This window comes from Hippocampus zosterae, chromosome 15, assembly GCF_025434085.1.
Source record: "Hippocampus zosterae strain Florida chromosome 15, ASM2543408v3, whole genome shotgun sequence".
Taxonomy (NCBI): Eukaryota; Metazoa; Chordata; class Actinopteri; order Syngnathiformes; family Syngnathidae; genus Hippocampus; species Hippocampus zosterae.
In genome coordinates this window covers 6287456-6313629 of record NC_067465.1, presented here as the reverse complement: position 1 = coordinate 6313629, position 26174 = coordinate 6287456, and the positions used below count along the sequence as shown (strand labels likewise).

Genomic DNA, 26174 nt, shown 5'->3' with positions numbered 1-26174 from the left:
AAATTGACTTCCTGATGTTGCCGTGTGAGAAAATTAGGTTGGTTACCCGTGCTTTTGTCGAGTAGCTACAACAAGGTATGCATTCCGGGCAACTTTAATTCATTTTTAAACGTTTTGCCTGCTGGTCGGAGATGGCAGCCGCCCTGTTGCGAGTTCTGGAGCGGGCGGAGTTGAATAAGCTCACTAAAGGTGTCCAAAATAAACTGGAGAAGTTTGTAACGGAGCTCCAGAATGCTAACGAGGCTCTCAGGACCCAACAGGAGAGATTCAAAGCGGACAGTGGTACGTAGCTCAATTTAGTTGGAATAGTTTCTTGAAGTTTGTAAACTGCCGTGGCTTCACTTACTGGAGGCACTACATGCACTATATAAAATCTGTCTTCTGATGAATTTGGGAATACAATGTGTTGCAAATGATGCTACCACCGCCGGCTAACGAAAGCGACATGGCTAACTTTGGCGACAGGCATCTTTTATCAGAAGCTACTTTCAATTCGGCATAGTAAGCTCCTTCCTGTGTGTATATGACAACATGGAGTCTATTTAGTTGCATCAACTATAACGATGCTTTTAGTAAACGAATTCATCAATATTTGTGCCACCAACAAACTGATTTGTGACTTTGGACTTGTGGTTTCATGTTCATTGTGTTCCCCTACAGAACAGCAGTACTTTGACATCGATAAGAAACTTGGGGAGAGTCAAGAACAGATCTTGTCTGCAACTCGAGACCTGCAGACACTCAAGGAGGAAAATAAAAAACTAAGTGGGTTTTCACTCATACGCTGAGATGTATAATTGGTCCATTGTGACACTCATTACAACAAGAGTGCTCAGATGTTAACTTTTACATTATGCTATATAAGGATGTTGTTTGTTTGTTTTTCTTTGCACAGATGAAGAGTTGAGTGCTCTGAAGGGAATTGACGCAGACACTCCTGAGGATAAAACTCAGCAGCAGGTATGGGTCAATAATATTTGAAGTTGTATAAAATATGTGACACTATGACTAAAATGTGTCCGTCTACGTGTATCGGAATGCAGCAGTACAAGTCAAAGTATGAGATTGAGGCGGAAAAAAAAGAACTGGCGCGGCTGCTGGAGAAGAGAACGCAAGAGGTGGAGAACCTGACTGGTATGCTTGTTCACATCACAAACCAGGGTCCAGTGCGTGAAGGGCCATTGCTGCACATATGCCTATTTGGACGGTTTTCAGGGTTTTTTTTGCTTGTAATTTTGTGCATTTTAGAAGATGTAAAGCGCCTGAATGAGAAACTGATGGAGACCAACAAAGTCAAGATGGAGTTGCAGTTGAAACTGGATGAGATCCAATCCTCTGAGGCCTCTGTGCAGGTATACAATAAAACAATCTTTCGTCAGAACGGAAGGCGGTGACTTGACTTATCACTTGAGCCGTCAACAAAAGTGCTCTTGATTGTGAGTTAAAATATGAAACCTGGAAACCTTTGGTTTAAACTGTAATAATGGAAATGTCCACCCTGTTATTCTTATCATGTGCCAGCTAATAATAACATGCTGCTTTAATGCTCAACTATCTCCTGATTGTGCATGTTCCCATAGCACCGGGAGAAGCGCATGGAGCAGGAAAAAGAACTGCTAGATCAGAAAATTGAGTGGTTATCTGCAGAACTGAAGACCAAAACTGAGGAATTGCTGAGCAGTAACAGAGAGACGGGCAAAGAAATCCTGGAGCTGCGGAGTAGCCTGAAAAGCGAGACTGAACAGGTAACACACAAACGCTGGAGTTAAATGCATAAAGTGAGTCTACTGTGTAAAACGGGGTTAGCCACGATCAGGATTTGAAATTGGAATAAATCTAAATAAATATGCCTTTATTTTGTTTGTCACTTGTCCAAGTCCAGCCAACACGAGTTGTCCTTTTCGACACACTCACCCCTCACCTTGATGCTCCTCATTTGCAGTTTTTGCTGTACTTTCTTTTCAACATGATTCACTCTCATCCATCCACTGAGTGACTTTGGGCTTCTTCTGCACTTGCTTGAGAAGGCAGCTTAATATTGCCTTAATCATTCGCTCGCCCCCTTGTGTTTGGCCGACTACACTTTGGACACAAAGCTCAATTAGACCTGTAGCTGAGTCTCCCTTTTAAATGTCAATATTACAGATGATCTGGTACTGAATCTTGGCAGGCAAAATTATGATCACAATTAAATTGAGGTTAACTGTGCAGTCACGCTCTTGCTATCAAATGTAAAAAGACCAGAGCCATTTAATTCAATCAATTAATCAAACTTTATTTGTATAGCTCTTTTAATGCATAAAAATGCATGAAAAGTAAAAACTTCAAAAAATAGAGACCATATGAGAAAAAAGGCAGCTAATCCACGCTGGGTGACACCCATCACACCTCCCAGGTGGAGGCCCCCCAAGAGGAAACACTGGCGTTAAAAAAAAGGACAGTAAATGAATAAAAGGCTTGAATTAAAATACATTATTTTATTTATATATCGGGCGGCCCGGTAGTCCAGTGGTTAGCACGTTGGCTTCACAGTACAGAGGTCGTGGGTTCGATTCCAGCTCCGGCCTCTCTGTGTGGTGTTTGCATGTTCTCCCCGAGTCTGCGTGGGTTTTCTCCGGGTGCTCCGGTTTCCTCCCACATTCCAAAAACATGCGTGGCAGGCTGATTGAACACTCTAAATTGTCCCTAGGTGTGAGTGTGAGTGTGAATGGTTGTTCGTTTCTGTGTGCCCTGCGATTGGCTGGCAACCGATTCAGGGTGTCCCCCGCCTACTGCCCGAAGACAGCTGGAATAGGCTCCAGCACCCCCCGCGACCCTAGTGAGGATCAAGCGGTTAGGAAGATGAATGAATGAATGAATGAATGAATGAATGAATGAATATTTATATATTGTTTGAATTACTCACATTCATAATACATAAGATTTTACAAATGACTATATAATTATTTAGTATGTCAAACAAGTCGGACTCCACTTGACTTGTTACGTTTCTGGTCATGAGGGTTTATGAAAGACACCGACAAATTACTTCTGTACTAAAATCCATAATATCCATATTTTAAATAGCCATCATTTTGTTTTGTTTTTTCCACACATTGCTGTTGCAATTGCTCTTGCTAAAAAATGTCATACGTCAAGGTAAAAAAAAAAGGCGGGGGGATTTTGAAGCACACAATTCTATACATGGTGCAGTATTTATACAATTGATTGTGTTTTTGTCAATAGGTGACCAGACTGGAAAGTCAACTCGGTTCTCTGAAGCAGTCCAATGAAAACCAACATGAACGAGCCGAAGACCTCAATAACAAACTGAAACAGGTAGGTCAACAAATCGATACGTCAGCATGGTCCTTGAACTCGACATGTAAAGTATAGTATGTTCTTTTTGTCGGTAAGGGCTACTGAAAAAGCTCTGACTGTTTACTGCTGTTCTCTCAACCTGAAAGTTTGGGTTTACATTTGCCTCAGTGGAAAAATTAATCTACATAGTCGGGCAATACGGTACATGATAAATAATGAACTATGTGTTGGAAATGTGAAATGGGACCCAGTTTTCTTACTTTCTGTTCAACTCTCTAGGCTAAGGATGAACTGAGTGCCATGGAGGAGAAATACCGGAATGAGCTCAATGCCCATATCAAGTTGTCTTCTCTCTACAAGGTGTGAGACCTTGTAGAATCAACAAATGTGTACTGTTTGCTCATCTTTTCTAGGCACTTGTCCTTCATAGTTACTAGTCTTGGATGTAATCACAATTAAGTTTTCCTCCTCATATATGAAACCGTTTTTTATATACATCCCATATTGCAGGGTGTAGCAGCAGAGATGGAAACTAAGAATCAAGAGCTGAACAGAGCAGTAGAAGAACTCGGCAAATTGGTGAAAAACACTGCTGAAGGTTTGATTCCATTTTATGCTTTTATTGGCTGATTATTTTTTACTGGAACTTGATTGACCTCTCATCTCATCTGAAAATCTAGTGTGCGGAACCTTTTGTTTCTTCTGAAATGAAAGTTTTATGTCCACTTCAAAGCATTGATGTACCTCCGCTGGAAAATGTGAAAAACCTGCATGTTTGTTACGCAATCCCTCGACGTCTTCTCTCTTGTTGTGTCCCGATAGCTAACAAAATGCTGGAAAAGAAGGCGTCTGATGCATATGAGCAAAAGGCCCATTTGGAGGCCGAGCTTCAAGAGAAGATCAAGAAAATGGAGAAAGACTTGGAAAATTCTGTGACGAAGGCCTCCGGCAAATACTGTTGTAAGAAAAGAGCACCACTTTCTTCTCGTTCTTTGAAGGAAATTTTTGTTTGCCTGTGGAAAGGTTCCCATTATTGCAAAATTGCCGGGATATAAAGGGTGGACATAAAGTTTGGGAGTCACTGCTTTATCGTCAATGTAGTCTTTCTTGCCCATTGTTCTAAAATTTGTCGATTGTTTTCCTTGAGGTGCGCCCTCATTGACTGAGGAGCAGCTGGAGTCCATGTGTCCATCTGCAGCCGCCATTGCTGCCATCGTTAAGCCTGGAATGAAATTCTTTGACGTAAGTTGAACAACAAGAGTGTCTTGAACCACCTTTTGAGTTTCCATATAGGCTTCGGTGAGATACATTGTTTTATGTTTGAGGTACGTCTTCATTCATTCTTGGAAATGATGGGCAAAAAAATGGAAATGCAATCTCATTGATTGTCGTAAAACCAAAAAACAGTCAAATGGGTGTTTAACATTGTCTTTTGCGCGCTACTGTTCCATTGACTGATTTGCCAACTTTCTTTTGTCTGTGTGCTGTCAGCTGTATAATGCATATTCCGAGTGTGAAATTCGGCTGCAACTGGAGAAGCAGGAGACCAGAAGGGTGAGCAAAGTGTTGGATGAGGTCATCCAGGAGGTGGAATCCAAAGCGCCTGTCCTCAAACGTCAACGGGAGGAGTACGAAACCATGCAGAATTCAATGGCCTCCCTGTGGAATAAACTGGAACAGGCTCGAACGGTCTGAGACGTCGACATTCAATGCACGCGTCATTTCAATTCCTATGAAAATGATTAGAAATAACCGGATGTTTCCCTAAATACAACTTCTGTGTCCGTGTTAGGAGATCTACCGTTTACAGAAAGAGAAGGACGAGGCCAAGCAACAGTGTGACAATTTGGAGAAGGACAAGCTGAGGACAGAAAGACTGCTGGATGATACATCCACCCAAGTACTTTGCATATAGCCACGTACACCAAACACCCAATTGTGTTTCAAGCAGCCAAGCGCCATTATCGTAACCAGCAAATAAAAAGTCACCTGTTTTGTAACACTTCATTTCTCATCCATGATTTAATCGCTAAAATAATTTCCTACGCGTGGTATTACTTTTCCTTCCTTCCAGGTGTGTGCACTGCTAGTTGAACTTGAAGAAGCCCGAGGTCATCAGGTGACCAAAGACGATGGCGGTTCCTCGAATATTTCCGGCCAGGTCATCAGGCCGCAACAGATTTCCTTCCGCAGCGTGGAGGAGCTCCAGACGCAAAACAGAAGCCTGCTGGAAAGGCTGAGGAAGCTCGAGGAAGAGAACACAATGCAGCAAGCCCATGCAACATCTACACGGTAACGTTGCTATTACTACTTTAAAAAAAAAAAAATTTTAATGATGAATTGCTTGAAATGCCGTTACTCATAGCTGATGACATGTTAACGCTCCAAATTCCACTTTCTCGATATTTTGATTTCAAATAAGAGAATTAAGACTAAAATGTTCCAAATATTAAGAACTTTGTGTCAAAAATATGACCCTGTTGTGTGACTGATGAAAGCACTCATCTCAACTCAACTGCATTTAATAAAACCAAAAGTAAATTGCGCAATCGTTCCACACGCCGCACATGCATTCCCACTATCATTGAATACCCGGTACGTTTTTTTAACGCTCTACGGCTAATGAACAATCTGCTTTAAATAAATGCTCCGAAATCCATGAAACATCTGCCTGTCTGTTTCCTTGCAGTATCTCAGAGTTGGAGGCCGCTGTGGATAAACTTCAGAAGGAGGCAGAGCAGCTGAAAGAGCAGCGGAACCAACAGAAGCAACTTGCAGACTCCAACGCTAGGCAGAGAGACATGTACAAAGCCCTGCTAACGCAGAGCACCGGCGGCTTGAACCTGCCCTCTCAAGGTGACACCCAGAACCCCATTTCGGACCTCTTAATGGTTTTGAATAATTTGCTATGTATCTAATATGCAATAATGTCAGAATGTGGCTACACAGGTGATTCACAAAGAAACAAATCACAGGTCACAGGTTTCATTGTACAGATTTGATCCTAACTTGACTGAGGTACTCGTGAATTTGTGTGAGCAACACTTGCATCATAATGTTTGATTGTCAACATCCAGGCACTCCAAAACAAATGAGAGAACAAATCTTTCCTGGAAAGGCATAAATCCATTTGTTTATTTTATGCATTTCCATCGGTCCAGATTTTTCGCCCCCTGCACCCACTCGGCTGTTAGCCCCAGTAACTCGGTCAACGCCTCAGAGAGCCGCTGCTGAGTCTGCACAAACCGCCCAGGCTAAAGCCGCATTAAAGCAGGTAAAACAAAGATTCTTCTGAATTGCCGTGATCAAGTGGTGTTAAAATCAAGCATGTGTTCAACTCAGTGTGGGTCTCTGCCCCTCCAGCTACATGATGCCTTCACCTTGTATAAGAAAGAGAAGGCAGAGAACGACAGAATGTTGAATGACTCTCATGACAGACTGGAGCGTCAGCTGACAGAGGTTCGCTCCAGTAATGCCAGACTGACTTCTCAAGTGGAGTTCAGCAACAAGAGGTGTGAGCAAAATTGCAGTCTTGATTAATGTACATTATGAGCCATGTTCTGTTTTTTTTGTGGGTTTTGAGGAGGTGGGGGGGTGATGTCTGCATTAATTGCTTGCTGTCTCAAAACTCATTTATGTTCTTTGGCTTTTGACTCAGACTTGATCTTAGTTTTACTGTATTTTGCGTTCTACCGTCTTCATTATTAATTTATTGGTTTGTTTATTGTTGTATATATGATATTTGCTCCATGCACAGCACTTTGTAGACAGCGGTGGTTGTTTTAAAGTGCTCTATAAATACAGTTGAGTTGAGCTGGATCGCTTTTTTTACGGTAGGTATGAGATGCTCCAAGAGACCGTCACGGCGTTTCGTAGAGAGAACACAGCTCTCCAGGACAGGAACCAAAAAATGTCTGAGACAGTCATACGATATGAGCACATCATTCACACTATGACCCAGGACCTGCGGCAAGCTAATGAAAAACTGGCTCTTGAGGAGGTGAGGAACAGCATTCTGCACCCAAGATTGTGACACCAATTGATACAAACACGTTTTTGAGATGTGCTCCATGCTGAGAGGCCTGCACCCATCACGTATCCAGTTTTTTTGTCCCCTCGACTGCCATTGCACATGGAAGTGTATTTATGTCTGTAGGTGCGTGTAGAGAACTTGACTAAAGAGAGAGACCTCTTAAAACAAGCAGAGAGTCGACTCAATCGAGAGAAAGAGGTCATGCTGGCAGAGCAACGGAACCAAAACCTACTACTCACCAACCTCAAGACCATACAGGTACCATCTTTCTGTTCTTCTCATGTTTCCTCTTCTTTGTTTTCCAAAAAGTGCTTTCTAGATGTCTTGAGAAAAGATATCTGGCGTTCTGTGGTCAAAAGCCATCTCTATTTTGGGGCGCGCTGTTATGACCTATGTATGCATTTGTGTTTCATTTAAACTAGCCCCACTGTATTGTCACTTTCGAAGAACAATATTGTCAAAGATAGCCCGCTCACAAAAACTGTTGTCAATTTCACACTTGATGGCAGGGCGGGCACATGGAAACCCGACCATTTGTAAACCGGCAAAAAGTCAATTTTCCATATCATCCCTTCAAATTCATTCTCATTTCTGGCTGCTTCTTTCTCTCCACTGGTGCAGTTAACGATGGAACATACAGACGCAGATATCCGTCACCGACTCAACACTAAGATTGAGAATCTGGAAACAGAACTGGCCTCAATGAAGACTCGGCTGGAGCAGGAAGTAGCTCAGAGACATACCCTTGGACGCAATATGGATGCACGTAACCCTATTTGCGTTTTAATATTCAACTTGAGCAAAGCTTGTGGACCTCAGTCATTTCATCCATCTCCATATCCTGTTTTCTTCCATCCAGGCTCAGTTGGTTGAAGCTAAAAAACAACTTCAGACTCAAAACACCTTGCAGCAGAAGACAAGAGAGTTGTTGAAGAATTCTGAGCAGCAGGTGGCGGAGCTGAAAGCTCAACTGGGTTCCGTCTCATCTGAGGGTACGAGCACTCCAGTAACCAGGGCAGCAACTCTTAGAACACCCGTCAGAGGTAACAATTTCCTCTGAGTGAAATAATGCGGTGCTCTCGTCAATGTCATGGCCCTTTTCTAGAACCGTTTTCCCTTCGATAATTTCAGTGCGCTCTCCGGTTCAAACCACTCAGCAGCCCAGCCTGTCCGAGCTGGCAGAAGTCAAAAGTAATCTAAATGCTGCAGAGGAACAGAACAGCAAACTAACCGAGCAGCTGACAAATGCTAATGCCACTGTTGAGCAGTATAGGGCTGTGGTCCTGACTTTGGAAGACAGTCTGAAGAATGAGAAAGAGGTAAAGTTGATACCATTTCTTTTTGTGATCATGTGCGCGCAAACATGCACACTCAGCCTTTTCTTGATGTCCTCTCAGCTACGTTTTCCTGTTGAGATGAGACTCAAGGAATCGGAAGACATCCAGAAGCAGCTGGAAAACAGAATTTTAGAGGTGGAGAAGAAAAATCAGCAAACGCAAGAGGAGAGGAGGAAGGCTTTGGACACACTTGAGAAACAGGTAGGTCTTGTCACACAAACACACTCAAACCATATAATAAATCACTTAACCCTTTAAGAAGAAGTGCAGTATAATGCGTTCTCCTTTTCCAGGTGAGTGACCTGCAGCGCAGTTTAAAGGCCAGCCAAGCAGAGCAGCAGGATGCCCTGGAGAGAGCCGCTCGAGCTGTCGTTCTGGAGCAGAATGCCATACAGGAGAGCCTGCTTCAGGTCAGTAGTTCTCGTCGTGCTTTGGGCACACTTGACCTTTACACGCCCCGGCTCAATTCTCGGCCCCACCAAAGCATTGGAGGAATAGAGGTGAGTGTGTCCTCGCAACAGGATCTTTTACAGCTACCTTATTGTATTAATCGATTTTGATTCGCCATTCTCCGTATTGTCCCGTAGCACGCAATTCATTGGAAGAACGTCGCTTCTTTGGACTTGTCCGCGTACCCATATAACTCGATGTGCCCGCTCACCCGTTTTTGAGGAAATCAAGTAGACTTGTAGTCAGTTGTGCGTATCCGTTTTTTGCCGGTTTTACCCAGTCAACATTGTATTTGTCTCAGACCAAGCAAGCTGGTGAGGCTCAGGCTAAGTACGAGCGAGAGCTGATGCTTCATGCCGCAGATGTGGAAGTCCTCAAGGAGTTAAAGAAAGCATTGCACCAAGAGGCGGAACGGAAGAGAGAGATTGAAGAGCAACTGAACAAGTCCAACTCACTCTTAGAGGAAAAAACGACAGGCTGGACAACTTTGGAGAAGCAGCTGAAGGTCAGAGGAAGGACTCGGGAACTTTTAAGAAATTTAGTGTTAGTTTCTAACACTAAATGCTGGAAACGGTCCCTGTCACTCATCGCTATTCACTTGGACTCCCTCAGGATGAATTGGCTCGTCAAAGTTTGCGTGGTGAAGAGCTAGGAAGGCAGAACGCTCTCCTGCACCAACAAATGGATGAAATGGCCGCAAGGAGTCGTCAACCGCAGCATCAGCTTGACTTTTCATTCGATGAGGAAGGGAAGACGCTTGAACAGATTCAAGAAATACTCAGGTATCGTGGCATAACCCACAAAGCAAAAGGTGGAGAGGAAGAGGGTTTGCATCTGACCTTTTTGTGAGTCGGATGTTGAACTTTGTTTCCTAGCAAGTGGGGGAAATTGAAACATCTCTGCATGATTTAGGTTTGTACGGAAAGAGAAGGAGATTGCCGTGGCCCAAGGCGAGGCCTCTGAAGGCGAAGCTCTCCGCTATAAACAGCGAATGGAACACCAAAACCGGGAACTTAAGGAGCTTCAGGAAGCTCTGAACGCTGAGAGAGAGAAGCTGCAGGTAGGAATGGATGGATGGGTCAACAAACGTTTTGGAACATCTCATTTATGATCAAGAGTATTGCCTCTGAGGAGTAAATGGACACAAACACAAATCTTGTCATGCCGTCAGGCCGCGACGAAGACCCTGGCTCAAAAAGAGGTTCAGCTGAACAACATGGGCGATGTCAACACTCTCCAAGAGACCAACAAGATGCTGAAAATGGACCGAGAGCAATTGGAACAGGAGCTACAGCAAGCACAGGCAAAAGTAAGCAGTGTGTGTTTGTGTGTATCTATCTATCCTTAGATATCTATCTCTCTCTCTATCGATATATCTATATCTATGTCAGAGCTCCTACTCATTTTGCTTTTATTTATCCAAGTAAGGCAATTGAACAGCTTCTCAATTGCAATGCCAAACTCTCCCAAACAGCACCGATTGTTACAAAATCACATTTGAAATCTATGTAATGATCACATACCGATTTAATCCAACTTTCTAGATAAGAGTTTCATTGCCCGTCTTGACTTCCTTTCAGCCTCATTCTAACTCGTCGTCCTTTGTTCTTGTCAACCAGGTAAAGAAGCTGGAGTCCAACATTAGCCCCCTCCATGAGTCATTGCATCATCTCTCTGACAGAAACGGTTCCCTGCAGGCTGACAAAAGGTTGTTAGAAGAAGACATAAAACACTTGAAAGCCAAAGTACAGGTAGGTCTTGACCCTGTCGCATGAACTTATTTCCTGGATTCCTAATAATGGTCTCTCATTGGATTCACCAATCGAGTGACTTGCTGTGAAATCCGGGCCTGCTTAATTGAACACAAAACTGGGACAGTCGCAGAAAGCCACGATGACTTCATGAATTGTAACTGGTGGCTTCACAGATTGATTGTGCTCGCTCTACGTTGCTACCATCGATAGATGAACAAAGATTTTGTGATTTAAGACATAATCATCTTTTAACAAGATAAATTGGATCATTTTTTTCAGAGCACCGCTTATAATCTTTGACCGCCACTACCCCCTAGTTTGGAATCACTGACAAGCTATTATCGACACATACAAAGCAGCATTCCGGCCACACTCAATCTACACTTAGTGAAGCCTCTGCTCTTCATGTCTTTGCCCAGAACAATGTAATTTTAAAAAGGCATTTTCTTCCACTCCTTGTCCACAGCAACTTGTTAGCCAGCAGAAAGATGGCGATGTTCAAGAAAAACAAAAAGTCACCGCCGAGAGAGAAGCACAGCAGAAGCGTATCTCCCAGCTGGTTGAAGAGACAGCCAAGCTGAAGACTGAGCTGGCCAGGTAAAAAAAACAACAAAAAAAGCGCTAGAAACATCAGACCATTTATTGTCAGGATACCAAGAAATCAAAATGCAAAATACATTCAAAGCAAAAGCAGGATCAAACCTTAATACAAATCAGCGTTTGGAATCGTGAAGAATTAAGAGTCAATGATTGCACTCTGTCAAATGCAGATCACTCTGATCGGTTATTTGCAAGTCCGCCCAGCAGAAAGCCTGCACTGGGGCAATGATTTTAACGCTCCGGCAACCCCAATCGGTCAACTTATAGAACACCAATTCCATTGGAGCCCAATGTGCAATGTGTAATATTGTCAAGAAACGTATTACCGGTACTCTGAAATGCAAGTAACCAGTACGATGAAATATGTTCTGATCCCAGATCCAGCACCAGCACGAACTCGGCGCAGTCTCAAGCGAAAAGCCTGAGAGAGTCTGTGACCCGCCTAACAGCAGAGAGAGACGCACTGAAGAAAGAAGTGGGAACAAAAAACAATGACATTATTGAGAAAAACAAGACCATCTCGCAGGTGAAAAAGATCGGGCGCCGCTACAAGACGCAGTATGAAGAGCTCAAAGCCCAGCACGATAAGGTTTGCAGTTTGTCGCGTTGATTTTTTTTTTAATGTCGTCGTTGACAGCTGCGGTAAGACCTGATCTCTTCTATTTCCCCAGCTGGTCGAGGAGACTTCGGCTAAAACGCAAGGCGAAACAAGTCCGGTGCAGCAGGAGCTCACGAAAAGTCAAGAGGAACTCAACAAGGTCAAAGAGGAGCTTGCCTCATTGAAAGAGTCCATGCAGGAAGTAAGCACCATGCAGCCGCCAAAGAGGATATGCGCTCGTTTCAAGGAATTACAACATGAAGAGATGTAGAATTGTATGATTTCATCAGCGTTAAATTACACAGCCCTTTTCTAAAAAAAAAAATGTTAGCCAGGAACTATGACAAAGTGAATCTTTGTACAATGCCGAAGTTTAGCCCGAGCTGTTCGCCGCATGTGTACAAGCGCACCTGTGCTCAAAAATAATTTTCCACCCCCAACATCAAAACATCTGTAATGTGTTTTTCACGATAATATGGATAAGCCGTTCCAAAAAATGGAAGGATGATGTGAAATGAGTAGCAAATGATGTTAACCTGTTTAGGAATCATGGTTTCTTGTATATGTATGCTTTGAATCACGCATAGAGGCAATGATGAGCATTTTTTGGGGGGGCTTTTTTCTATTCATGACTGGGTTTGGGTCATAGACCCTTGAAGTAGTGGGAAATTTCTCCAGAGTACATAAAGCGCGGATCTTTAATATGCCGATGAAGCAGGAGTGTGGGGGTGCCAGTAAAATTGGATTCCTTTTTATAGGCCAAAAACTCCAAGCAAGAGCTTCAAAATACCCAAAAGGAAAACCAACAGACCAAGGAAAAGTTACAGGAGATCCAAAACCAGTTGACGCTGAACCAGAATCAGCTGACACAGGTATTGTAACCACAAACATATTTTTGGTTTGAGCAGGAGGTGCAATCTGTATCCTTCAGAGAAGTACAGGGGGTCTGTTTTGTTTTGTTTGTTTTTTAAACAGTGGGTTGCAAAAGTATTCTGTCCTCTTGAACCTTTTAATCTTTTGTCACATTTCAGGCTTCAAATACAAAAGTACAAAATGTTTTTTTTTTTTTTTTGGTGCACACTTAACACCAAGTTTGACAGAGTCCTGAAGTAGAATGATCTTCACGCTATAGTTTAAGCTTCTTTTCCAAAAAAATAACACTGTATTTACATACTGTAGCTCTCCGTCAAAGTGGGCAAGACCACCTTTTTAGTCTTCTGACATTAAATAAGCATCATGAACCATTTCCATTGTTATTTTTGTTTCGGTAGACTCAAGCCCAGTTGTCTCAAACCCAGACACAGTTGCAGCAGAGTCAGAAAGAGCTTCAACAAGCAAAGACCCTCACGCAGCAGGTACAGTAAGCGGCGCTTCCCCAGAACATCGGCTGTCCCATTCCCTCAAAAATGGGACACTTTTAGGAGTGTTGATGCATAGCCAGTTTTACATGGAGACTTGTTTGTCCTTTCGATTGAAATCATTCCGACCGGAGAGATCTGGTCAACCCGTTTACGTGTGACGCGATCTGTTTCGATCTGCCGTTTGCGTGTAGTCGGCACAACCGCGTGATGCCCAAAACTGTGTAAAGATCACGGCATGTATCAAGATAGAGTTCCGTCATCCGTTTAGCGCAGGAGTTGTGATTGTTTTAACAATTTTATGAAGGCAACAGATGGATTGAAAACAATTTACAAGTAGTTTAGAACACGTCGTCCCGGCGCAGACGCGTAAACCGACGCCGCCGCTACGCATTTACATCAAGGCAGAGCATGAAGCGGACCGAACGCAGCCTGGCCATTCCGATGAAACCGTCTCCATGACGTTTTGGCCGGATCGGTGAAGGAATGCGCCTCCCTTGTGAACACGAATGAAATCGCATTTGGATACGGCCTTTTTGTTCCGATTGAGTTGTTTATATGTAGCATTTTCATTTCATTTGGTCACTCGGTTTCCATTCGAATCGGAATCTAAGACTCCACGGCGAGTGCTACTGAGTTTCCTCATCATGAATCCACAGTCGTCATCCCGGACTATCGGTCTTGATTGCAGACACAGAACCAACTGAAATCGGCTCAATGTCAGGCTCAGGCCCGTCAAAGCCAGATTCAGCGGATGCAGAAGGAGCTCCTTCAGACTAAAGACACTCTGCAGCAAAACCTTACCAATCATAAAAAACTCCAGGAGACCCACCAGCAGGAGATAAACAATCTTAAAAGCTCTTTGAGCCAAGCAGAGAGTCAGGTGAGTGACTGTGTTCCCCTCGGTTTTTATTGTCCGCTAGCATAGTGGTCCCGAACCACTGGGCTGTGCACATATTAAAATAAAACAAACAAACAAAATAAAAATGTTTTGTGTCTGCTTGCTTCTCCATAGGTGTCTCAGCTGCAAGGCCAGGTGGACACTCTGCATAAGGTAAGGCATATTCTACACCAGTGTTCCCCAATCACCAAGCAGCGGCGCAATCCAAAGCGGCCGGTCCGAACGGATGAAAGACTAAAAAAAAAAATGACAGTACTTCCAGTTTATTTATTAGTCAAGGCTGAAAAATATGTTATTATTTATCTTAAAATTTTTGTTTCCGACCCGCGAGAATTCTGCTCTTGTATGAAAAAAAACATGGTGACCATTGTTGGAAGAAGATCGCGGCGTGAGAATTTCTGACTTTGTTTGTCAGATGATGTCTGCTGAACAAGCAGAAAATAAGCGCCTTCAAGAACAGCTACAGGAAGTCAAGCAAGCCAATGAAGCTCTCATAGCGACGCAGACCATCCCGGACCAAAACTTGTCGATCCACGCCAGTGATGATCATCCCGCAACGGACGCAAATCAGCCATTCCAAGTGGAGCTTGAACGACTCCGACAGGAGGTGTGTTTTTGGCTGTCGTTTGAAAGACGTCAACTGAATACGATTGAGCCCAATGATCTCTAACGTCTCGATGTGCTTAAAAAACAAAACAAAACAAAAAACACATATCCATTTCAATCACAGTGTTTGGAGTAATGTGTCATGCTTGGCTTGCAGCTGTCTGTAAGCAAGAACAAGGAAGAGAAGCTCAGACAACAGATGGCTGACAAAGAGATGAAGACTAAGAAAGCCTTTGTCGGAGCCAAGGCGAAAATCAACCAGCTGAATTGTAGGTTCCAACTGTGCACCCAAACGTAATACTGTATCCTAAACTGCAATATACCGGCACGCTTTTTTTTTCTTTATTCAGCTGCAAAAGATAATCTGAGCAAAGAGGTTGAAGACCTCAAGCAGTGTAAGGAGGAACTGGAGGTGAGGATGAACGCCATGAAGTCACAGTATGAAGGAAGACTTCTGCGGCTTGACAGAGAACTGCGGGAGACTCAAACTCACTCCGAGCCCAGAGAGGAATCTCAGGACCAGACTGGGTCGAAGGTAATCCAACCTGAACGTTTCACGACCATGCACGCGTCGCCGGTCTTTTAAATTACGGAACGCAGCAATCATCACGTCGGCATCATCGGCTCTTGAGTTGTCATTTCAAGTTGGCTCTTTACTTAGGTGGGTGATCAGAACAGATCTGGAGACCAGAGGCAGCTCTCTTTGAAGAGTCCAGCCCAGGATCGGAGCAGGTGGGTGACTTCTGGATTCATTGCACGGCTGCAACTGGTGTTCTGTTTCAGCTTGACCAATATGACATTTCCCGAGCCTCGGGGATCAAAGCAAATGACCGATCGCCAACCTCCCATTTGTTCCTACAGTCGTTCTACGTGTACTGTTACAAATAATGACAATAGTTGTTTGCAGAGTCAGACATAAAAATCAGGCCACTGCTGTCATGTTAATGCGGGAAATGACAAACACACTCCCTGAGTGAGTACGGAATGAAAGTTGTCATGCGTGCAGCTCATTTTTTTAAAAGCAGTCACGCACTCCCTTGTCTAAAAAGGTACAGTGTAAACTTGCGGGCCAATTCTCTGTTGCTTAATATTTGCGCTCAATCTTATTGTCTGAACTTGACGTCTGTGCCGCATCTTTCCCGCGTCAACTTGTTCAAGTGGCGACCGCTGGCTTCTGGTCACATCTTTTTTTTCCCACTTTTTTGGGAGGGAATGGGCACTGCAGTTTCTCAGGTATTCGAATAAACAAAATGGTTTTCTAATACCTTTTCAATTTGATCCCATAACAGCTCGAGCCTGTCCGAACCGCCGACCGCCAATATCCGCCCCACCCCGAGTGCTCCATCTCCGAGCAACAAACCGAGCCCTTCACCTGCTAGCAAGTCAACGCCCCGTGCCAGTATCAGACCTATGGTTACCCCGGCAACCGTCCCCGTGCCAACGCCCACCGCCACCGTTATGCCAACCACACAGACTGAAAGCCAAGAGGGTAAGATTTTTTTTATTTTTAAATACTACTACCCGTAGTAGACATTTCCTTGGACCCGTAACCTGTAACTGATGGCTAAACGACGGTCCTCCACCGACGTGCGAGTGGAACCGAAGAGTGCTGAGGTCTCAAGTATTCGCAATGCTTCTGTTTGTTTAGTGTTGATGACTACGGGAGCCGCTGCCCACACGGTCATCTCCAGTCTCAGCGCACCCGCATCCATAATGCAAACGAGCGGCACGCAGGCCACGGCATTTGTCCAGCCCACTCAGCAGCAGCAGCAAGCGGCATCTCCGGATGTAGGCAGCAGCGTAGATACAGAACGGCCGTCGACATCCTCTGCCATCGGCGGAGCACGTAAGCCGCAGTGCGATGCCTCCAAGCGTTCCCCTCGTCCTCAAAACTGCGCCTGCCAAGTGGCACGCTGTCTCACCGTCGTACCAAAGCGCAGCAGCGGTTCTATAAAAGCCCCATAATGGCGCGCAATGATTTTCTCTTTGACCACAGCGAGTTCAAAGCGAAGTAGAGAGGACGATCTTGAGGAAGATGACATCAAACCAGAGAGTTCCCAGGCCCATTCGACTGCCAAAAAGCTGCGACTGAGACAAACTCTTGGCCTGCAGGTAAATGCAGACCTCCCGATTGCCTCCTTGAGTTTCTTTGCCGTCCAAATGTCAAAAAGTGCTGCGTTAAACTTGTGTCCTGGCCAAACCTTTGGCTGTAGTCTTCCATAAGCAACTCGGTTTCCGATTTCATTTTTGTGATTTGAATTGTTTCGAGAATATCCTAATAAGCCAAGCCAACATTTTAACATTAACATTGTATTGGTTACATTGGTGAAACATGTGAAAAGAATCGTTAAAAAAAAAGCTGGCATAGCAAATACAGTACTGCGCTGTGAAAATCAAACCAGGGCGGTTGCAAGTGAGTTTTTTTTTTTTTTTGTTTTTTTTGGCTGTCCTTTAACTTTGAATTAACGCTGTCGCAGATGGAAGGTGATGAGGAGATAGAAGATCTACGGGAGGAAGATGAAAGACAAGATTCACCCGACAACAGTCAGGTCAGTTGACAATGTTTTCAAAGACAGAATTCCTTCCAGAGTTCCCGAATGTGTCGGGCTAATCACAGGGTTTGCACTATTTGCGCTGTAGGAGCTTCCAGACGATTTTCCTGTCATCCCCGATGATGACGACATAGAGGCGGAAGGCATGTCCCAGTCGGTCCCTTCAGATCGGACGTCCCCTCAGGAGTCAGGTCTGACTCGTGAAGTGATTGTTATCGACACAGACAGCGAAAGCCGTGAGAGCAGAGGAGAGAAACCGGAGACCACCGGTGCGGAGGAGGAGGAGGAGGAGGGTGAAGAAGAAGAAGGGGAGGAGGAAGAGGATGAGGAGGAGGAGGAGGAGGAGGAGGAGGAAGAGGAGGTGCACCCCTTTTTTTCTTCTTGTCCAAACATATCCAGATCTGTTCTCAAAGCGCCACTTCACTTTTAGTATAAGGCGGAGGGGGCAGAGGAGGAGGAAGAAGATGATGATGATGATGAGGAGGAGGAAGGCGATGATGCAAGTAGCGCCGTTATGAAGAGAGAAGAGGAAAGCAGCGAGGAAGATGGCAATGCCGAAGAAGACGGAGAGCAGCCCACCGGCGCTGAGGAGGATCTTTCCCAGGGTGCCCCTGAGCCGTCCCGCGGCAGTGAGCGACGTGAAAAAGGCATTTGCTATGCTCCTTCCTCTCGCATTCCCTAAATGCGTCGGTCCTCTCCTCCAGGTGACGCCGGCAGCACCGGCGAGGCGGAAGCCCAGAGGGAGGCCGTGCACGTCCCCCCGACGTCCTCCCCGTCCACGCCCTCCCCTTCCACTTCTTCCCTTACGCTCCGCCTACCCCAACCCCGAAGGCCCCCGCACTCCCTCCCCCCACGACTATACATCCAACCCCCAGCTTCAGAGCTCGGCCCCCCTCATACGCAGGTAAACTTGAAACCTCATTGGCATATTCAATTCATAGCAGGTGTCACACTGTTGCATAGCACACAGTGTGGCCTGGCGGGCAAGGGGCCCGCCCACATACTCCCCAACAAAAAAATGCATTTGAAGTCGGTGAGGTTTATTTTGCGTCTTTGTGTGTCTATCCAGAGACAGTCCTCCCAACTTCGACGACCATCAGTAGGTCGAGGACCACAGCTGACGCCAGGGATAGGCAGTATGGTAAGCCGAATGAGTCGCTGGACCGTCTGGAGCGTTAACGAAGCTTTTTGTTCTCACGTCTGTATTGGCTTCCATGTTCTGACGCTCCGCACCGGTAAGCCAAAGTTCAACACGTGTTAGATGGGCGGATGTTCAACAAATGGCTCCATTGGCTGCTCCCGTTTTGGAGATTTTCATGACTGGGGGAAACGATGAGGACTGTGACACTAGGCCCAAAATGGCTCCATCAGACAATGTGCCACTGCACTCCCGTTGAAACAGAAGAACATCGTGTTCACAAACTCTGAACTTCGCGCTGTGATGCTTCAACGTGTGCTTTTTGTGTTTCAGCAACATTTCTTCGACGATGATGACAGGATGGTTCCAAGTACTCCGACTCTGGTCGTGCCCCACCGTACTGATGGCTTTGCTGAAGCTATCCAGTAAGCAGAGCTCGGCACTATTTCTTGGCCGAATAGCGCTCGGATCACCACATTGATCGCCCGTGTCGTTCTGTCACCTCAGCTCTCCTCAGGTTGCAGGTCTGTCCACCAGGTTTAGATTTGGACCTCCCGAAGACCTGCTCCCTCAGACTACGGCATCGCACTCGGACCTGGGGCAGCTGGCCTCTCAAGGAGGTAGCGCGCAACAAATGACACCTGCCCAAAATATAACTCCACTTCACCGCACGGTCAGCGGACAAATTTCACCAAAATGTTTCTTGTGCACTCCAAACACGCTTTTGTGCTCCAAATGTCCTTTTCTGAGCTTGTAATTGGAGCGCAAGTTTAACGTTAGACTGTCGCCTCTTCCTACTTGAAAACGACCATGTCAACTCGTGAGCAGTTCATACATTTCTGCGAGCCGTAAGTGAAGAGAGGATGTCACATGGTACGCGAGGCACAAAAAAAAAAGCAACCAAACTAAGGACCAGTGGAGCAACCTGACAAACGCCTCAAGATTTGCAACCGAGGAAGCACATTAAGCCGCCATTGCGTGATTAGGTCTGGGCATGTACGAGTCCCCGCTGTTCCTGGCTGCTCATGATGAGGACGGAGGAGGAAGAAGCGTCCCCACGACCCCTTTGCAGGTGGCCGCACCCGGTGAGGGACACGCGCACGTCCGCATACGCGCATTTATCGCGGCCCGTCAAAGAACGACTTGACGTTGTATCTTCACTTTGTGCGCCAGTGACGGTCTTTACGGAGTCTCTGCCCTCAGACAGTGGCGACAACATGGCGTCCCAGTCTGTTCCCATGGTAACTGCCTCGACTGGGATGTCCACACCGGGCGACGATGGAGACGAGGTGTTCATGGAACAAGAAGAAGGGTGAGCTACTTTTAGGGAATTTTGGAGTGCGCCTCATATCTATAACTGCTCTATAACTTGTCGATTTCAGTCCATCCGCCGAGGCTTCTTTGGACAGCCGCGCCGACATGGAGACTGCGGGACAGCAAAGTGAAGATGCGTCACTTCCGTCCACCAGTCAAGACGCAGACTCCTCCACAATTTTCAACACCTTGTGCAGTAAGATGTTTGGATATACTCATTCGTTGTCGTGAATTTCGGCCGCCTAAAAGTGGAAGCGTGCCACCGGGTGACGGTGAACATTTACTCAGAGGGAAACGTTGGAGACGCCCATCTGCTATGTTTACAGACAGCGGCGGCGTCACTCAGAGGCGCGTGGTGACCACTCAACCTGTGATGAGCACCCCGCTAGGCAGAGGAAGCAGAGGAAGGGGCGAAGGACGCGTGCTGATCAGCCGCCGAGGTAAGGACATGAAGTGCTTTTCACAGTTCGCATGCAAACGGGTAGCCGTTCATTTTAACCGCAATGCCGAGACATGCGCGCGACAGATATCCATATTTCTTCTATGCTCTAAAACCTTGATTTCCCCCACTTGGCGTTAGGGACACTTGGTCGATCAAGAGGAGGAGTGGGCAGAGGGAGCTCCATCTAAATATCAGTTCGCCTTTACCTGGACAACGCAAAAACAAATCCATAATGTTGAGCAACGTATCAGAGTTTTTAAAACACGATTCACAAATACGTCAGATCACATTTGGGTTTTGTTATTGTACAGTTTGTGGTCATGGGATGCCAGTCTCTGAGCCAGTCCCCCCGACCCCCAATTGTTCAATGCTTTTCCAGTCATGGTGTTGTCATTTTCATCAGTCTTTTTTTTCTCACATTCTTATAATAAAATGAATAAGAAGAAGAACTGTTGTTGAACTGAATAATGCTTGGTTTTGAAGGTAGAGATGTGTGCTATTTGAAGCAAACATGTTAAGGAAGTTGGTCTTTCCAGTTGCTACCCCTTCTACCAAACGTTAAATGAGTTTTCTGCTGACGGTGAAAGACATCGGTGGAGTGACCCAACAACGCGGAGGTGCTAAGGACGGATCCGGATGATGAGCCAGTACCAGAAACTCACCAAAGAAAAAACAGCAGGGAATATACTACATATCAATCTTAATCATAATCAAGAAGAAAAAATGCACACTGGGTTTATTTGTTTGGCACAGAAAAGAACACAGAAATGCTGTTGAGTGTGGAAGGACCCTACACGCTTGTATTACTCATCCTCCGAACATTTTGTAAGAACAGAGCTGGTGTGATAGGGATATTCTTGGGTTAAAATAATTATGAAAACATTTTGCCAAATTGCTTGTGTTTAGGATTTTTACAAAATAATCACACTTGGGTGGGTGTGTGTGTATTTTGCAAATCAGTGTGTTTACAGTATTGTTTTCAGGGTTGCCACTCTTCCACTTGCTTTTTATTTATGGACCATTTAAGGGCTAATTTAGCCACTTTTTAAGGAATTTTTTACCAAAAAACGACCATGTATAGTAAGGCGTTTTTAGCCAAAAAAAAAAGACCATGTTTTTTTAGGCGTTTTTTGACGAAAAAAAAAAACGACCATGTATAGTAAGGCGTTTTTAGCCCAAAAAAAAGACCATGTTTTTTTTAGGCGGTTTTTGACGAAAAAAAAAACGACCATGTATAGTAAGGCGTTTTTAGCCCCAAAAAAAGACCATGTATAGTAAGGCGTTTTTAGCCGAAAAAAATGACCACGTATAGTAAGGTGTTTTTAGCAGAAAAAAACGACCATGTATAGTAAGGCGTTTTTAGCCGAAAATACCGACCATGTATAGTAAGGCGTTTTTAGCCCAAAAAAAAGACCATGTATAGTAAGGCGTTTTTAGCCGAAAAAAATGACCACGTATAGTAAGGTGTTTTTAGCAGAAAAAAACGACCATGTATAGTAAGGCGTTTTTAGCCGAAAATACCGACCATGTATAGTAAGGCGTTTTTAGCCGAAAAAAAGCGTGTATAGTAAGGCATTTTTAGCCGAAAAAAAAGACCATCTATAGTAAGCCGTTTTTAGCCGAAAACCCCCCCGACCATGTATAGTAAGGCATTTTTAGCCGAAAAAACGACCGTGTATAGTAAGGCGTTTTTAGCCGAAAAAACGACCATGTATAGTAAGGCATTTTTAGCCGAAAAAACGACCGTGTATAGTAAGGCGTTTTTTTGTGAAAAAAAAACGACAATGTATACTAAGGCGTTTTTAGCCCCAAAAAAACCGACCATGTGTAGTAAGTGGTTTTTAGCCGAAAAAAACGACCATGTATAGTAAGGTGTTCTTAGCCGAAAAAAAACGACCGTGTATACTAAGGCATTTTTTTTGGTGAAAAAAACGACAATGTATAGTAAGGCTTTTTTAGCCGAAAAAACGACCATGTACTGTAAGCCGTTTTTAGCCGAAAAAAACCTACCATTTATAGTAAGGCATTTTTAGCCGAAAAAAAACGACCATGTATAGTAAGGCATTTTTCGCTAAAAACCGACCATGTATAGTAAGGCTTTTTTAGCCGAAAAAACGACCATGTACAGTAAGCCGTTTTTAGCCGAAAAAAAAACACATATAGTAAGGCATTTTTAGCCGAAAAAACGACCATGTACAGTAAGCCGTTTTTAGCCGAAAAAAAACAACCATATATAGTAAGGCATTTTTAGCCGAAAAAACGACCATGTACAGTAAGCCGTTTTTACCCGAAAAAAACCAACCATATATAGTAAGGCATTTTTAGCCGAAAAAAACGACCAAAAATGCCTTACTATACATGGTCGTTTTTTTCTGCAAAAAACGCCTTACGATACGGAGTCGTTTGTTTTCGTCCGAAAACACCTGACTCTACATCATCGTTTTTTCGGCTAAAAAAAAACTTTCTATACATGATCATTTTTTTCGGCAAAAAACGCCTTACGATACGGAGTCGTTCGTTTTCGTCCGAAAACACCTGACTATACATCGTCGTTTTTTCGGCTAAAAAACCCTTTCTATAAATGATCATTTTTTTCGGTAAAAAACGCCTTACGATACGGAGTCGTTTGTTTTCGTCCGAAAACACCTGACTATACATCGTCGTTTTTTCGGCTAAAAAACCCTTTTTATACGTGGGGGGTTTTTTCCGGCTTAAAACGCCTTACTTATCTCAGTCGTTTTTTTCGGCGAAAATCTTCTTACTATATACATGGTCGTTTTTTTCGGCCCAAAACGCCTAACTATACATGGTTGTTTTTGTCGGCTAAAAACGCCTTACTATACATGGCATTTTTTTGGGCCAAAAAAAACCTCTTTACATGGTCTTTTTTTGGGCTAAAAACGCCTTCCTGTACATGGTCGTTTTTTTTGTGGCCCAAAACGCCCTCCTATACATGGCCATTTTTATCTGCAAAAAATGCCTTACTATACATGGTCGTTTTTGTGGCCCTAAACGCCTTCCTATATATACTTGGCCATATTTATCGGCAAAAACGCCTTACTATACATGGTCAAGATTTTTTCCGGCAAAAAATTGATCAGCAACATGCGGATGGCTTGATAATTAAAAAATAAAGCGATGCTTTTTCTTCGTCTTTGGGCCATTCTGGCAACGGAAGTTTTGTCAGCATTGGTTCCGGTGTCACTCACGGGCATATCATTGCAGACTGATGAACACTATTTGAAATTGTGAAAAATATCAGTCTGGATTTTTAACTTCCTTCGAGTGGCATTTCGGAGTATGAGCCATTACTCTGACAAGACGGTCACATAGGAACTTTTACAGTCAGAACGTGTTAACGCGTATGTTTTACCCGGACGTCAGTTCAAGCCGTACGCGTCACGCCAGTGTTTGTCATGCTCCTGGTGGATCCCGGTGTGTTCATTGGAACGGCGGCCGACCTTCTGGACAGTCCGGGGTTGGAAGAAGCCGGCATCACTCACATCGTGTCTGTGGACTCCGCGGACCCGGCGCCTCTCCTGCCCGTAGACTCTAGCTATCGCAAGAAATGGATTAACATCCTGGATGAGGTGACGTCGGACCTCTTGAGCCACCTGGATGATTGCTGCCTCTTCATCCAGGAGGCCGTGGACGGAGGCGGGGCGGCACTCGTCCACTGGTACGGGGCAATGTCATCCATGACCGGTCCTATTGCGGCCCGGGCTCAATGACGTCAAAGTTCCGTGTGTGTATATCGTCTGCGTTAACTGAAGTCTCGATCAATTCCATGTACGGCTGTGGGATGAAACACCAGCAAATAAGTGAGCCCTGAAAGTGTTTGTGCTTCAGTCAGGCCGGCCGGAGTCGCAGCGCCACCGTTGTGACCGCTTACCTCATGAGGAGACACAAGCTGGGCTTTGCTGAGGCTTATCACAGACTGAAGAGTGTCAAGCGGGATGTGCAGTACGTGTCTCGCCCTGCTTCGCGATGCAGTGATTAGCAATGTCACCTGGCCATGTGGCAACAAATGTGATGGGTGTTTCAGGGTCAACAGCGGGTTCGAGGAGCAGTTGTGTCTGTACGAGGCCTTGCGTTGTCAAGTGGACACCAGCGATCCACTGTACAAACAATACAGATTGACAAAGATTACAGAGAAATACCCTGGTAAACGCACGCGCACACACACAAACCAGTGCATTTTCGGTATTTTCTTCATTCCTACTGTCCATAGAGTTGCAGCAGGTTCCTAGGGAAGTGTTTGCAGCTGACCCCGCTCAATCCAACTCATCTGAAGCCTCCTATCGTTGCAGGAAGTGCCGGTAACTGTTTTTGCTTTTGTGTCCAACGCCTCATCTCCTTTGGCTGGATTTACACAGTGTGGTTCAAGTGGCAATTCAGATTTTTTTTTTGCTGTCACACAACTCACATAAATGGAAAGGCAAGGTGACGGCTGGCCCCGCGACCCTCATGATCAGAAGCGGATTAGAAAATGGCTGGATGTAGAGTTGGGTTGAGTATTAAATAAGCAACCTGACTGAAGATGGCAGCTCGCAAAGGGAATGCGGCGGTTACCATCAGTTACATTAGTTGGGGGAAGAGACATCGGATTCAGAATGGGTCGCTTCACTGGCCGTGTAAATCCAGCAAATTGCACCCTCAGTTTCCTCCCTATCGGAATAACAACCAACACTTGTTTTTCCTCCTTTGCAGACGAACTCTGTTCCGCAGCTCCAGTCTCCTCAGTCACCCAATGGGAGAAGGAGCGTCAGCATTCAGCCATAAAAAGTCCTCCAACCTGACTGGTCGGTTCATACGATTGGATTTTTCATTCGTTTGTTTTTTCATTACATTTTGACTTTTGTTTTGTTGCTTTGAATTAGTTAGTTCGTTCCATGAGCTTTTTTTCTTGCACTCAACAAATGGGCCAACAACTCATGCTAATAATGAAAATAACAACTAGCAAACCTGCACTAAAAACAAATTAAAACTCAACAACAGCAAAAAAGTCAAAATGAAATAAAAACAAAGAACCCCAAAGTAACTTCTAACCCCGAGTCGAAATTGTTGCTTATCTTTGTATAGAAGGAGTCAAGTGTACATCCTATTTCATTGAACCAGTGCAGTGGATGGAACAAGCGTTACTTGGCGTGATGGATGGACAGGTACCGTATATCACCTTTGGCTGCTCTCTCTGCGTGACACAAAATATTTCCCTCGGGTTCGCTTTTGGTTTGCAGCTGCTGTGTCCCAAATGCCGATCCAAGCTGGGCTCGTTCAGCTGGTGCGGAGATCAGTGCTCGTGTGGCCGCTGGATCACGCCTTCTTTTCAGCTGCACCGAAATCGAGTGGACGAGATCCGGCTCATGAACTTACACCGATGACTTGCGTCACTCCTCGCAGTTGGAAATACACGACACGTCGTCTTATCTGCACATCACTTTAAATAAAGAAGAGAAAGGTCAAAAAGAGTCACGTCTCATCTGTCCAGTGAGTAAATTGTCAGACACCATTCAGCAGATTTTTTTTTTTTCAAAAAAAGTGACAGAGCGTCTTTTTCTGGCGTTATTGGAGTCACTGAGATGAAAGCACGCAGCGTTCTCCACATGCAGTGGGTTCTTCCGTCGGCCTCTCCCCCGTCCCAGAACACTCACGGGTGGTCCAGTCCTCTTGCAGGGCTAAAGTGGGGAGTGGGCTGTGGGGGGTGTAACCTCATCCAAGTTCTTTTGACAACTACGTCACCCGTTAACACGGCGTACCGCGTGCTACGCCTGCAAATGTTCATGCCAACCCA

The 26174-nt window shown here is 44.9% G+C and overlaps 2 protein-coding genes across 7 annotated transcripts; both read left to right on the top strand.

Annotated features, from left to right (window-relative positions):
* Nucleotides 1–10: 10 nt before the first annotated feature.
* LOC127616393 (nucleoprotein TPR-like) lies at nt 11–21246 on the top strand. Of its 5 annotated transcripts, none has more exons than XM_052087955.1 (56): nt 11–282; nt 661–765; nt 896–960; nt 1044–1134; nt 1249–1352; nt 1581–1745; nt 3226–3318; nt 3580–3660; nt 3811–3898; nt 4123–4260; nt 4448–4542; nt 4792–4989; nt 5093–5200; nt 5375–5592; nt 5990–6156; nt 6462–6574; nt 6664–6812; nt 7138–7300; nt 7457–7591; nt 7955–8095; nt 8193–8376; nt 8465–8652; nt 8731–8871; nt 8964–9080; nt 9422–9625; nt 9733–9902; nt 10033–10180; nt 10292–10429; nt 10740–10871; nt 11341–11471; nt 11853–12063; nt 12146–12274; nt 12831–12944; nt 13344–13427; nt 14122–14313; nt 14446–14484; nt 14747–14938; nt 15095–15206; nt 15288–15472; nt 15599–15669; nt 16227–16426; nt 16586–16783; nt 16934–17049; nt 17415–17486; nt 17578–17632; nt 17714–17850; nt 17920–18118; nt 18194–18393; nt 18559–18630; nt 18961–19052; nt 19135–19247; nt 19614–19712; nt 19801–19939; nt 20010–20137; nt 20268–20381; nt 20522–21246. In XM_052087955.1, the coding sequence occupies exons 1-56, from the start codon at nt 132–134 to the stop codon at nt 20569–20571; spliced, it is 7434 nt and encodes a 2477-aa protein (XP_051943915.1). In that variant the 5' UTR covers nt 11–131; the 3' UTR covers nt 20572–21246. The 5 variants fall into 5 exon arrangements, with proteins under 5 accessions (XP_051943915.1, XP_051943916.1, XP_051943914.1 ...); XM_052087956.1 differs by having other exon boundaries at nt 17578–17636; nt 17718–17850; XM_052087954.1 differs by having other exon boundaries at nt 17578–17850; nt 19831–19939.
* Nucleotides 21247–23736: 2490 nt separating this feature from the next.
* Nucleotides 23737–25851, top strand: dusp12 (dual specificity phosphatase 12). 2 transcript variants are annotated; one of them, XM_052087502.1, is made up of 7 exons: nt 23737–24062; nt 24233–24346; nt 24429–24547; nt 24615–24702; nt 25094–25185; nt 25469–25545; nt 25621–25851. In XM_052087502.1, exons 1-7 carry the CDS (start codon nt 23800–23802, stop codon nt 25762–25764), a joined length of 897 nt encoding a protein of 298 aa, XP_051943462.1. In that variant the 5' UTR covers nt 23737–23799; the 3' UTR covers nt 25765–25851. The 2 variants fall into 2 exon arrangements, with proteins under 2 accessions (XP_051943462.1, XP_051943461.1); XM_052087501.1 differs by having other exon boundaries at nt 23743–24062; nt 25466–25545.
* Nucleotides 25852–26174: the final 323 nt, after the last annotated feature.

Bases quoted from the DNA above. Each gene is read 5' to 3' on its own strand.
- LOC127616393 (XM_052087952.1), top strand. From the start codon at position 132: ATGGCAGCCGCCCTGTTGCGAGTTCTGGAGCGGGCGGAGTTGAATAAG. The intron at 3,319-3,579 runs GTAGGTCAACAA...TCAACTCTCTAG, and splicing joins TCAATAACAAACTGAAACAG to GCTAAGGATGAACTGAGTGC. The intron at 20,382-20,521 runs GTAAGGACATGA...ACTTGGCGTTAG, and splicing joins CGTGCTGATCAGCCGCCGAG to GGACACTTGGTCGATCAAGA.
- dusp12 (XM_052087501.1), top strand. From the start codon at position 23,800: ATGCTCCTGGTGGATCCCGGTGTGTTCATTGGAACGGCGGCCGACCTT. The intron at 24,063-24,232 runs GTACGGGGCAAT...TTTGTGCTTCAG, and splicing joins GGGGCGGCACTCGTCCACTG to TCAGGCCGGCCGGAGTCGCA. The intron at 24,703-25,093 runs GTAACTGTTTTT...CCTCCTTTGCAG, and splicing joins TATCGTTGCAGGAAGTGCCG to ACGAACTCTGTTCCGCAGCT.